General features: G+C 39.1%; 1 protein-coding gene across 5 annotated transcripts in view; it reads left to right on the plus strand.

Moving 5' to 3' along the window:
• Positions 1-14,207, plus strand: part of myo18ab (myosin XVIIIA b) — a 160,162-nt gene that overhangs the window by 93,666 nt on the left and 52,289 nt on the right. For all 5 annotated transcript variants that reach the window (XM_051397912.1, XM_051397913.1, XM_051397910.1 and 2 more), the window contains 3 exons: positions 6,947-7,090; positions 7,631-7,720; positions 9,202-9,321. In XM_051397912.1, coding sequence (XP_051253872.1) covers positions 6,947-7,090; positions 7,631-7,720; positions 9,202-9,321 — 354 coding nt within the window. The remainder of the gene's footprint in view (positions 1-6,946; positions 7,091-7,630; positions 7,721-9,201; positions 9,322-14,207) is intronic.

Below are 14,207 nucleotides of genomic sequence, written 5' to 3' on the forward strand. Positions count from 1 at the left end.
TCATTTGCATGCACATGAAATCAACAAGATACTGGTAAACAATTATATAAATTTTAAATATAAAACCATGATACAAAACAGAACTTGAAATAAAATAAAATATTAAACAATTAAGACATCATTCAGTTGAAACAACTACACTTAAAAAGCTAAGATATAAAAGTGCATTAAATACAAATATAGAAGAATACAAATATGTCTTAAAGTTTGATAAAGTAAAGTACAAAAAGTGCAAGGTACTGCTTTTTCACTATGGCCAAATAGTTTAACTAAATTTATATTTAACTGTGTTAAATACTAATGGTCAAAATCGAAGCAGCTGAGGCCGAGATATCTTGACCTTTTGTCCCTAGTATGGATCATTCTCTATGAAAAACACATTACCCTGCATAACGCACTGGTAAATGCCACAGTAACACAGTCAAAGCTCAACTAAAACTAAAATGAGTAGGTACAACATGAGTTTGCAAGGACAGATTTAATTATTTCAAAATGTAATCTGAAGAGATAAGCCATCACATTTATGAGAGAGTCAAGAGAAAGATTTAACACAGAAGTAAAGAAACATTCATGAGACTAATCAATGTTGAAGCCTCAAGAACAATTCTCAACTCTCTAGATGTGAGCGAGCAGTCCTTAGAGATGCACTTCCACACTTTGTGCACTTTGGTATCCTTTACTCTCAAACTCCTACTGACAGCAGAGGAAGCAGCATTGCATTTGACCTTGATAAGAATCATCATAATAATAGTGTTTAGTTGTACAGCAATTTCTTTGTACTTCCTAAAACCAATTTTACAAAAATGCTATACACGAAACAAACCATAAAAACATAGAAACAGGAAGAAAATAAGCAAGGCAAAACCCAGTAAAACAGACACAAAATGAAAATCTAAAATGTAGAATGTATGGAAGGTGATGAGATATCAAGCATAAAAGTTGAGTATATAGTATAGATAATTGTTTTAAATGAGGATAATGGTTTAGCTAGCGTGAACTCCTTAGACAGGTCATGCCAGAGCCAGGGAGCCCTAGAAGGAAAGGCAGTCTAGCTTGAAATCTAAACATAGGAACCGCCAACAGGTGAATGTCTGATGAACTTGTTGGCAAAGGGAGAGCAACTCTGAAATATACTTTGGAGCCAAGTAATTGATTACTTAGCTCCAAAAATACTTTGGAGCTAAGTAATCAAAATATGTTAAAATCAACAGGTAACAAATACAGTGATGATAGAATCTTTGAGACATATATAAAAAAAACCTGTAATAACAGGACTGGACAAGCTTGCTGGTGTCATTATCAAAATGTAGACCCCAGGCTGGATAATAAGAAGTTCTGTTTTAATTAATTAAATTGAAGGAAATCTGTAGACAGCCAGTCTTTCATATCTGCCATATCTGTTTCACTGGGAGATACATCTGATTATCATCTGCCATCATTATCCACATGCCACTATCATCACCATGCTTTTGATATGACGAAGGGGAATGTATATAAGTGACAAAAGAGTGGTCCTATAATTGAACCCTGGGGCACTCCACTTGTTATCAGGGCTAAAGAGGTGACCCTGTCACTAAAGATTTATTTTTTAATTTCATTTAATAGTACTGCAAAGTCTCCTCAGGAAGTTGTTTTAATAAAGAAGGCAGTTAATAATAATTACGACTGCGATCTGATTTTATGCTGCACACAGCAGCAAGACAATGTAAAAGGAGTCGGTTAGCTTGCTGAGGAGTTGGTGGTATACAGCCTATCTCCTGCAACTCTCTATCTAACAGCTCACTGTGGCTTCTCCTTGTTCCATTACTCCCATAACGTAACATTTAAAACAAAACCCATATCTTGTTTTGTAGAGGCATCCTTGATGAAAGATCTGCTGTGGATTCCGTTTCCTGTGACAAAGTCACAATAAAAGCCATCCGGCAGTTAGGGATAGGGATCGAAACCCGGTTCTATCAAGGACGCGGTTCCACTTTTTTCAAAACCCGAAAATCAATAACGTTTGGGCTTATCGATACCACTATCGAGTCTCGTCGTTTTTTTTTCTCCCGTAGGTCCTGTAACGTAATTGTGTGTCCCTCGAGTCGCGTCACAGCATTTAAATCTAATCAATCCAATCACTGCAGCGTGTCCACCAATGTTTTTGAATGAAATTGTAAGCAAACAGGTATTAAAAGTAAAACAAGTGAAGTCTGGCAGTTAACTTCGCTCGCGTAGATGGCTGAACGGGCAAAAAGGTCTACAGTTTGGCTTCATTTTACCAAGCTCAAAGATAAAGAGGAAGCGAAATGCAACTTATGTTGCAAAATCATTTCTTGTAAAGGGGGGAACACAACCTCAATGGCCAAGCACATTAGCATTGTGCATCAAATAAAGGCCAAATGCAGTACCTTCGACTGTCTCCGGGTTGAAAAGACTCTGTCTCCTCCTCCTCCTCCTCCTCCTGCTGCTGCCACCGCACCACAGACAGACCCATCTTCATTATCCACTCAAACTACCAGCGGTAAGCGCACACACAGACTTTGTAGGCTAGAAACGTTTTTGTTATGCTCACTTGTTAAGCAATAAAAGCAATACCAGTTCTGTTAAAAACATATTGTCGCATCGTCTTTTCACCAAATAATAGAAAAGTATCGATAGTGGTATCGATAAAGACTCGGATCAATAAGGAGTATCGATAAAGGTATCGATATCAATAAATATTAACGATCCCCATCCCTACCACCAGTTGAGTTCTTTTTATTGTAAAGCAGAAGCCATAGAAAAAAGTTGCGTTTGCCATACAGGTCTTGGACGGCTGTAAAAGAGTGAACAGCAAACAGTGAGACTGACGTCAATGGATCAAATATCAATTTCCTGTGAATCCATTGTGTGTTTGAAGATAATATGAATGCAACTTGGAAATGGCAGACTCAGCCACAAAATAAAAACTGATGTCAGGAGTAATTACTCAGTATAAAAAATTACATTGAATGGCTAATGCAAAAACAAAAAGCTATAATGCTAAATAAATAGTGTCAAAAATGACGTGTGAGTTTGTGCAAATTGTATGGATTATAACTTTAATTCTAGCAAAATGAAAATGGAGCACTCTTGCCACCAAAACAGATGGTGAAAATACAAAAAGCAGATTTAAAAGCTGACCATGTACCAAACCAGGATTTTCTCTCAAGTTGCTCCATTGTGTTCTTGCATTTTGACTTAAATATTAAAACTTTAATTTGTTTTGCGCTGACTCACAGTTTTGTCATTGATAAACATCCATATACCCAGAGAGGTAGAAATGAATTCACTTAGGCCCTCTTTATATTGCCACAGCACAAAATCAATTAGTTTGTTCCTCCGTCTAGTCTGTTTTCCTGCTCTAGGGATCTCCCCCCGTTTCCTTCCAAGTCCCCCCCCACACCCACATACACACACACACCCAACCCCCTGCCTCGGAGAGCAGCTTTCAAAGCACCCCGGGAAAAAAGTGAGAGGGAGGATGAGAATGAGAAAACGGAGAAAGGAAGGGGAGCTGGAGAAAGAGAGAGACTGTGCCTCGCCATGGGGGAATAGACAAATAGAAGAGATCCGCTAGCTGCTTTGAAGCCATGCAGTCTGTCTCTCCTCTCTCTGTCTCTTTGACATTCATGGGGAACAGTTGAGAGTGGAGGAGCATGGGGGATTCCACTGCCAGCCAACCAATACTGAGCCTAATTAAATAGTTGCCTAAAGACAGAACCCTCGCCCCACCTCCACCCCCTGACTAGGAACAGGTGGGCTCAGGAAGACGCTGTTAGTTTTTGTGTGTGTGTGTGTGTGTGTGTGTGTGTGTGTGTGTGTGTGTGTGTGTGTGTGTGTGTGTGTGTGTGTGTGTGTGTGTGTGTGTGTGTGTGTGTGTGTGTGTGTGTGTGTGTCTGTGTGTGTGTGTGTGTGTGTGTGTGTGTGTGTGTGTGTGTGTGTGAGAGTTTGAGTGAATCAGGGCCTTTTTAGCAGCCTCCCAGGTGCCAGTTGTAAAGGAGAGGTAGAGGGCAGCGAAAGACGCAGACGTGTCATTACTGTTCCTTCTTCTATCATTTAAGGTGGCCGCTGTTTACTTCCGCAGCGTACCCGATCTTTATATTACTGTGTTCATGGAGGTGTTAATGAGTGATTGGCAAACAGTGGCGCTAGTGAGTCATCATCTCTATAAACAGATATCTGTGGGCAAGGGACCAAGATTTTGTCATGTTCTAGTTTCCGTTTGTTGTCTGAGATGTATTGACCAATCACATTTGAGCAGGCTTTGGTTGTATGCAGGTCAAACAGTCTGTGTGAACAGCAAAAGAGGAGGAACGCATTGGCCAAAATGCAATCCCTTAGGAAGATGCAAGAACCCTCAGGCAATTATATGACAGCAATTTAGCTTTTTATTAGCTTCTTTAAAATGCATCTTCATTAATATGCAGATATCTGTTTATCTGTGTCTGTCTCGTCACTCATGTCAATATCATCAAGCTACAGAGGAAGTCTTGGCCCAGATATCCATTTTCCAAATAGCTGGGAAGTTGTTAGTTACAACATAGCTTAAAATCACAGATTTATGTCACAGGGTTTTAAAAACTAAACACCCCTCTATGCTAAGCTAAACTAAAAAATAAATAAATAATCATAATCATAATATCACAAGGTTAAAAAAGGGGGACAAATCTGATATCCTCAGTATGTACACACATTTACAGTAACCTGGTTACTACAGTGCATGTAAACATGTTCTCTGATTACCTGCGTAACCTGGCTGCCTATGTTTATGTAAACACACTGAATGACAGACGGCAGTACGTACAGTAGGTGCTGCATGTACAGAGTAGACAGAAGTCTCAGCAGAAGAATTACAATAGTAAGTAAATATAAAGTCTGTATAATGTTAGAATACAAATATTGTTTGATGCTGGTGAGGCGATTTGCTTCAAATTCAAATATATTTTAAACTTAAGTATAAGACTGTCCTGCTGTGAAGACCAGTTCACCAAAATGACACATTTTTGCAGTGCTGTTTTTATCTTTCCCAGTTTAAGACTGGTCCTGCTAGTAGGTGGTCATCAGTATGACAACCTTTCAGACTTTTCAGACATGTTTCTTCTTAGCTCTAACTGAAAGGCTTTACATGATTAATTATCATACCTTGAAACAAGTTTAGTAATCCACTACAACAGCTGCTTCACAAGATTACGTATCTTTGATAAGAAAAAATCAAATTGAATCACCCTAAAATAAGATAAAAGCCTTTCTTGATTGGAAGGAAGTATAAGTTTGAGGGAAGATTATTTTCTCATCCAGGTCAGGGAGACAGTGGGAGTCAGACGGGCAGTTTGTAAAAATTATTCAGATGAAGATTAGAGTGAAATGACCCAGATCAGTGTTTCTCTAGCTATTCTTCAAGGCTGCTGGTCTTTCCTTTCATCCTGCCACCCTGCCCTTACTCGTATGGATGTGCTTTTAAACTAGGTAACCACTACATGGTCAAGTCACCAGGTGTCTCCAAGAACTACTTTTCAGCCTGTAACAGGGTTATTGGTAAACAAAAAAAAATATAAACTTAAACTTAAATTAAAATATAATAATGTAATAATTCCTGGCTTAAAGCTACAGTCAGTAACTTTTATAAAAATAACTTTTTGTCATATTTGCTATATCCTGACAGTTGGGTTATATTTTGTTGAGTCTCATTTCCAGGTTCAAATATCAGCGCTGGGAATGAGACTCAACCATCTTTCTTGCGAATGCCATTAGGAGCACTAGGAGGAGCCAGAGGAACCTGATTTTTTTTCACTGATTATCTGTCTCATGTACTACTGACAGGATATAGTGAAAGTTTCAGCAAATATGACAAAATAATTATTTCATAAAAGTTACTTTTTTTTTCTTTAGGTCTCTCTGATGAGCACCATTTCTGTAATTAGGAGCTCCCGGTCATGCCAGCCTTTGCTGTAGAGAACAATTTATCCCAATTGTGTGTTATGAATGGCTCTCCAGATTACCTGCAGTTAGGGAAGATTTCTCTTAATGCCTCTTCAACAAGCTGCCGGTTTAACATTGATGGTTTGATTTGGGCTTGAAACGTTCAGTCTGTCTGAGAGACAGCCATTAGTCAAACCACATGCACGTATGCCAAAGTAAAGGAAACAACCAGGCATGGAAAGAGTACTGGAATATTATGCTCAGGTAAAAATATAAAAAGTTGGTCACAATGTTAGACATAGCCTTGTACAGGTTAAAAAATGATACAGTCTCCAGGTAAAAGTCGTACACATCTTTTTCAGTGATGTTTCACTTCGTTAACATATGAATGGATTCTGTCCACAGAAACACCAGAGAGCTTTTAATCTTTGAAAACAGATACAGGAGGTGTTGAGTTTAAAAAATCATTCACATTTTCATGTCTGTGACATATTCTACAGATAAAGACATTGAAACTTTAGTGAAAGCTGTATATGGTGGTGTAATGTCGATACGACTGTGAACAAACATATAAGCATTTTCACTGTCATGAACCGTCGCTGCAGCTGGCAGTGTGGCTGCTCTAATTGTGTTAACATGGGCACCGAAATAAAGAAAGGCGTTCCACTACACTATGCAGACGCAGGTAGTGTGCACCGGGTCAAATCTATGATCCGTAATCTAACGCATTGTTGGACTTGCCCTAAACTTTACACACATTGGAAAAGCATTGTTCACTGTTTCTCGGAGGCTTTTGGGAAGCAGTGGGAACCTGACCTGCTCCTACCCATTTTGGAGCAACTAGCTAACTAATAGAAAATGGACTGTACCTACATATGACTTGTGGTTGAAAGAACTGGCAAACACATTACATCCGAAAACCTCCTTTTTGGTTACAATAGTAAATGCACTGTGCTGCCCACACACTATTCGGGCTTTCGTTGGTCCTCTGCCTAATATTGTTGCGTGTGTGTTTGTGTGACAGATCCAGGATTTGGCCATCCGCTGCATCCAGAAGAACATAAAGAAGAATCGTGGTGTCAAACACTGGCCATGGTGGAAGCTTCTGACCACCGTCAGACCTCTGATCGAGGTGCAGCTCACTGAGGAACAGATCCGCGGCAAGGACGTGAGTGTATATATATACACACACACACACACACACACACACACACACACACACTGGAAGAATGTTGTAAATGATGTTAAATTGTTGCATTTTTCTTTAGAACCACAACTACTGAACTAGTACACAGGAAATAGCTTTTTCTGCTGGAAAGTAAGACTGGTGGATTTGAGGCTGATCTGGACTCTTGATGGAAGTTGGAAACATTTTGACCAAAGTCACATCAAAATATCCTACATTTTCAAGTACTTTTCCTGGAATCTAATTCCATTATTTAATGTATTTCTTTTTAATGGAAATTCCTTGAATTTTGACCATTCTGACACTGTTAAACTTTGCTGGAGACAACTAGCATGTCTCAATGAATCTTTGTTAAATAATAATGCTTCACATCTATAAGATTAACAAACGGTGGTGCACAATTTAGCCAAAAATAGAACACACTTATGAGTACAGTTAGTTTATATGCTGATTGATTCACTCCATCTGCTGTATCCTCACTGTCTGTCTGTCATTAACATCTTGTGTCGTTCTTCCTCTCAGGAAGAGATCCAGCAGCTGAAGCAGAAGCTGGAGAAGGTGGAGAAAGAGAGGAATGAGCTTAGACTCAACAGCGACCGTCTCGAGAGCCGGGTAAACACACAGAAATAGACAGACACGTGTGCATGACAAGGATTTTTTTAATATAGAAAATGTAATCAGAATTCTGAGAAAAAATTTTTAAAATTCCGAATATTTTCTCAGAAAAGACACATATGAGAATAAAGAATTGAAATTTGTTTGATGGTAGTTGAACATATTATTGCCAAAACACATTGTATGTTTAAGTTTATAGTATATAATGATTGGATTTTCAAAAATGTACCCCCTGACCAAAAAAAAGCCTATATAAAGAGATACATAGAGTGCTGCTCCAACAGTGTCTGATTTATTAAACATCAACCATGGCACTAAAAAACACAATGCTTCATTTCATAACACTAAGACGACATTGAAGTTGCAATGAACTATGTCTTTTTGATAAGTTGCACTTACAGTTTAGTGAGAAACATGACCTTGTGCTTCACTGAGGATCTCTGTCATTCTCTATGGCAGGGAGGAAACTGCTGGCATCAAACTCTCTCCCAGAGGTTTCACTGCAGTTAACAGTTACACTGAAAATAGGAATAGTGAATATAAAATGTGGTTCATCAAACTTACATTTATCACAATATATCTTTTTAGGATTATGTATGACTGATATTTTTTAAATTACAGTATCCACTGCAGTACTACAAAGTACTACATAATACATTATGCAACATTATCACTGCACATACCAGTTGTTATACACATATTTATATGATATATGATGAGATGAAATACAGTTTAAAGAGCAAAAGATTTTTTTACGGGTCACAAAAGGAGACATGAATTAAGGCAAATAAGAAGCATCCAGGTGTTAAGTGCATCTAAAAGGTAATGGTGACAGCATAGACTGTATAAAACTGGCTCAGTCTGCTAGTCCAAAAATGGGCAAAGAGGTGGAGCATGGGTGGAGCTGAGGCGGTCTGAATGAAGCCGAGTTACGGCCTGTGACGGCACCCACCTGTCACGGCACCCACCTGTCACTCAAAGTGGCCATGCCCTTACTTATGCCTAATTTAGCCTTAATATAATTTAAACAGGGGAGTTATATAAACATTCACCCCCTGTACAGTTGTCATAAACGGGGAAATTAGCTATAGAGACAAAAAAAAAGCCGTTAGAGGAACTGCAGGTTACTTCCGTGTTGGCTTCATTTGCAGCCATGGAGATTTGCGCTGAGAGAGCCTAGGAGGAAAACAGATTTTTTTTTTTTTTTTAGATTTAAGATTTCAGTTTCATGTTTGTATGCTATGACATATTTTGCTGCATTCGTCTCACTTTCTTCCCATGTATGTTCCCACGTACTGTGAGTTTTGATCTGAGAGTGTGTATGATCACTTGTCTATCAGTAGGTCATATCCGTTGTATATGAATTATATGTAATAAATCCCCAAACTTTGCCTGAAACAAAACAATATCTTCTAAGCTAAACATGAAAACAGTATAAACATGCTTGACACTCACTGTGTGTTTGTGTGTTGCATCAGATCACAGAGCTTTCATCAGAACTGGCTGATGAGCGGAACACTGGGGAGTCAGCCTCCCAGCTGCTGGAGACTGAAACCTCTGAGAGACTGCGCCTGGAGAAGGACATGAAGGACCTGCAGGTAGAGATACACACACACACACACACACACACACACACACACACACACACACACACACACACACAAACACACACAGATGTCTAAGTTTAGAAGTTTAGGTTTGATTTAAACTCACACACCAGAGGAGTAATGCCTCACAGTGTCCGTTAAAGCACTAACCCATTCCTTCATGTGACTTTTTGTCTAGCACAGTACCGTTAAGGCAGATGAAACTGTTAAAAACAGTTTATAGCCCAATTAGCCCTTTAGCCATAAGGTAATACAGTTTTCTACAACACAGATACATTTTATGACAATGAAGTTTGATGGTAATGCGTGTTGTAAAATATAGTTATAGTATAGTCTGCTCATTTATAGAAATTTAACATTAGTGCATCTGCTTGAATTATTGAAAGGCAGAACTGTTAGCCAGCGCTTGCTCCTGTATCTATTGTAATGTCTGAAAGGGAGTAAGAATGTTGTAAAATGTTGCATATAGAATGAAACTTGGACGACTGAAAGGCTGTCTCATATTTAAACTTTTTGTAGTTTTAAAAGACATTCAGGCAGAAACCTGTAAATTGCACAGTGTTGATGCCCTTAGTGCCTGTCCTTGCGACACAGGTCAAAACACCAGCAGCATTTTATTATTAAACCAACGCGTTGCAGCTCATCGCCTTCATCATGAAACACATTACAAACAAACGTGACTATGTAGCAGGCTGACCCTGAAATAAAATATAACAGGAAATGCAAATTACATTTCAGCAATCTCATAGTTGTCCAATGATCACATCCTTTTCTCCTGTATGATCTCCAACTCATTTTTCATGTAGAATACAACCACCTACTGTATCTCACCCTTTGAATGAATTCGTAGCTGTTTGTCCTGACAAAGTGCATATGGAACTCTAATTAAGTTAAAGTTCTGCATTAAAACAAATAAACACTGGATCGCCCACACACACTCGCACTTTCATTAACTAGTATATTCCCATGTAGCACATTAAATGATCCCAGCTCTTCAGGTGTGTAGTGCTCAGCTCTAGATGCTGCTGTGAGACCGCAGGAGAACACAGCCTGCTGGGCTGTAAACCATCACTGTCTAAATGAGTTTTTCACCTAACAACAAAATCCTGGTTTATAGGTATCCAGCCTTTAATTTGTTCAGTATTGGAGAGTACAAGCACAGGAGGTTTTGGTCTATCCCAGTCTTGTAGAAACAAATCAAAATTTTCAAAGATTACAGGGCATTATATTTCCACATTGGTAGATTTTCCACCGTGTATATTTTTCCTAAAGAATTTCTAGTTCAATCTTGACTGATTTGAGCACATCCTCTTTGTTTATTTCCCTGAAAAAAAGTGAAATAGTTGCAATAGTTTGATGTGTGAGGCTCCATTTAGGGGCAGTTCAGTTCATGTGGGAAACGGCTACCACACCACTACTGTCGTGCCTGTCGTTACTAAGCAACCAGAACCAGCAGCCTGCATGATGGTGATGATGAAGTTGTGGTAATTTAGCACTAAGCCTCACTGACTTAACTAATTAACAGTCAATACAAAGACACGTGGATTACCAGCTCCCCTCACAGGAGCTCTACTGCTTGATTTGTGTTCTTTTGTGTTCTCAGTTTGGCTGACCGACTGGATTTTGTTACATCCTTGCACAGCAAGTCCTGTGGAGGCCATTGGTTAATTCTTGTCACATGACCTATGGTGCGATATTTCCATCTTGGTGTGCCGTGTACACACCACCATGTTGCAATGAATGCATGCCACAACAACGTTGCTTTCGGTTTTGAGTGGACTCGTCGTACGTCTCAGTTCAAAATCATGTATTTGCGCATGCAAAAGACGCAACATCTGATTGCCACCCCTAACAAGATTGGTTCTCTGTTAAAAGAGTGAACAGGTTCAGCGCTCACATCGGCCCTCATGTAAGAACATTTTTGTATATATATATACTCATCCAAACACTATTACTTTTTTTTGTGAATTGTTTCAGCCTGTGAGTGCCACCTGCTCATGAGCAGTTGGTCATTTGTGAGATTTAATTATTGGCATCAGTGCTCCACTATTGGCTCGCTGTTTCATTCACAAAAACGTTACCAAAAAGTAAAAGAAGATTTTCACTAAGCTTCTGGTCCTGTTGTCCAAAACCATCAGACAAACCCATAACAGATTCAGCAGTGTCAGTGGTGGTATTAGAGGATCCAAATCAGTTAGAAGATATTAATACAGCTGTCCACAACATGTTATCAGAGCAGTGCTGTACTGTGCCAGATATATAGAGGGAATGATTTGACATGAAGTTAGAAACTAAGAAAACATCTCCCTAAATCCAGACCCTGAGGCAGCTGTCGGAGTGAGAGGATTTTCCAGCAACTGTTTAAGTTGCCGAAAGATGTCAATAACAATCATAAAATGTAAAAAAGAGAACCCCTCAGTGAATTGGAAAGCCTTGATGACGATGATACAATTAACAGAATATTCTTTTTTCATTCGGTTTATTTTAGTTCAATGTAAAATTTGGTATTTAAACTGTTGAGAAAAACATACTATCTGTACTTGACTGTACAACAGCTCAGCGCCGTGCATGGATTTAGTTCATAACTAAGATTGAATTCTAAGTATGAAAAAACTGCCACAAATGTTCTTCAATCATAGTCTGTTTGTTGGAGTGGTTCTTCCATGAGACCCATTGATTTCTTCAAATGTCTGTAAATTATAGACTCTGCCAATGTTATCTGGTGTTATATATAATACTTGCATTCCATATGCATGTTGAATGGTTTCTCTAATCATCCATTCTCTCCTTGCTAGCTGTAAAGTGGTTCCCTCATAGAGCAATTACATTTCAGAAATGGTTCTTGCACTTTACAAAGTACATTCTGAGGTTCAACTGAAGCGGATACAAGGCTTCTGTAGACAGTGTATTTTCAAAGTCAATCGACCCTTCCTAAGTCCCGCCCCTTTTTGCTCTGTGCTAAATAGCAGTTGAGCAAGCCTCGGTCAGATTTCTCCTTTCCTGTACTTAGGCCACGTGCAGACCGCAGGCCAAAGACACCCAAAGCAGATGTTTTGCTCATATGTGACTCAGATCAGTTTTTTTATGATGTGGACATCAGAAATCCCATGCAATCTGATCTTTTCAATTCTGATTTGGGCCACTTCAGATACCTGACCTGTTACTGGAATCTGATATGGGCCACATTCAGAATATAATGTGAATGGCCAAACATAAAAAATCTGATCTGAACAACAAATCTGGATTAAGCGCTAAGGCTTGCAGTGTAAATGTAGCCTAGATATGATATATAGGCTAGTCTATGTTGAAAAGACATATATATTTATATATACCATAACATTATGACCACTGACAATTGAAGTGAATAACACTGATAATCTGGTTATCATGGCTCCTGTCAGTGGGTGGGATATATTAGGCAACTAGCTAGCTAGGTACATCTGGTAACTAATGTTAGCAAATTGCTCGCTAAAGATTTATCAACATAGAGAAGCCTAGCACATAGAATTTCTAAGTTCCCAAAAGGGGTGGGACTAAGGGGCAATTACATGAGAATTACATGCCCTAAAAAAGGTGATTTGAACTGCTGAAACCTCACATTGGCTTCAAATCAACTTATGTTGTATTTTTGCAGAAGGCTGTGGATTTTGTCCTCCATCTTCTTGTTGTGACAGTGTTGTCACTCTATGAAGGGATTCACAGCTATTACAAAGGGGAGGAATGATTGCAGCAACTGTTGACTCTTTCTATGAACTGTGTATGTGACATGCAATCCAAGCATACATATTCTACCAAAACACCAGATCAGCCGACGTTGCCAACAACAGTGACGCTCACCATGCAGTCATCGTACATAGACGCTGTTTTTCTGTTCTCCTGCTCCCTCTGCCTCTCACACATCTACACACACACACACACACACACACACACACACACACACACACACACAGTGACAACTGTAATTGCAAAATCATATTGTCAGGCCATTTCTCCACCACTGTCCTCCCCCTCCTCCCTCGATCCATTTAGTTCACTATTTGACATTTTTGACATGATTCTTTTCTCTGGTTTTATTGGGGTGGTGGTTTTGGGATAGATTTTTTTCCAGTGACTGCCCGGATAGCCATGGGGAGGGGCTGCCTACAATACAAATGGCCTGGCTTATAGAAATGGCAGATGGATTTTTTTCTTCTTGTGTGTGTGATTGAGGGAAAGGCACAAGGGGGCAATGTGGGTATTCGTACAGAGGGAAAGGTTTATCTAATGTTGGGAATGTTGCACAGGAATGGACCAGATGTGTGTTCATATTTGGATTACTTACTGTATATAGTAAGTTGTTGCAGTTCGTTTTAAAGTGAGGTCCAGGAACCTTCAGAATCCTCCAGAAGAAGTCCCCAGGAAAATGAGAGTTAAAGGTAACTTTAGGTCTGAAGTTTCCATACACTTGTAGATACTGTTATTATGGGATTCCAATTATTTATACAACAAACACAAAGTGATTGGAAATGCACTTTTTTATCACAAAAAATAAAAAAGTGCTTTCTTTAACAAATGAATTGTGTCTTAAAGAAATATGACCAAATCTAATGGCTGGGGCCTTATGGAGATTGACTGACTGCTGGAGCCATCCTCAAGTGGCCATTAGAGGAACTGCAGTTTTTGTTACTTCATTGTTGGCTTCTTTTGCAGCCACAGGGGTTATAGCTTATTGACCACTTTTCTTGGCAAAATTATAAGAATTCAACTAAGTTTGTTTTCTTGTATGGGCTGTACTGTATTTTTAATGCGGCTGAGGACAGGACTTTGTGAAGGCCATTCCAACACTTTATTTAGCTTGATTTAACCATGTCATAACCCTTTTGATGAGTGTTTGGTAG

This window comes from Dicentrarchus labrax, unplaced genomic scaffold (genome assembly GCF_905237075.1).
Source record: "Dicentrarchus labrax unplaced genomic scaffold, dlabrax2021, whole genome shotgun sequence".
NCBI lineage: Eukaryota > Metazoa > Chordata > Actinopteri > Moronidae > Dicentrarchus > Dicentrarchus labrax.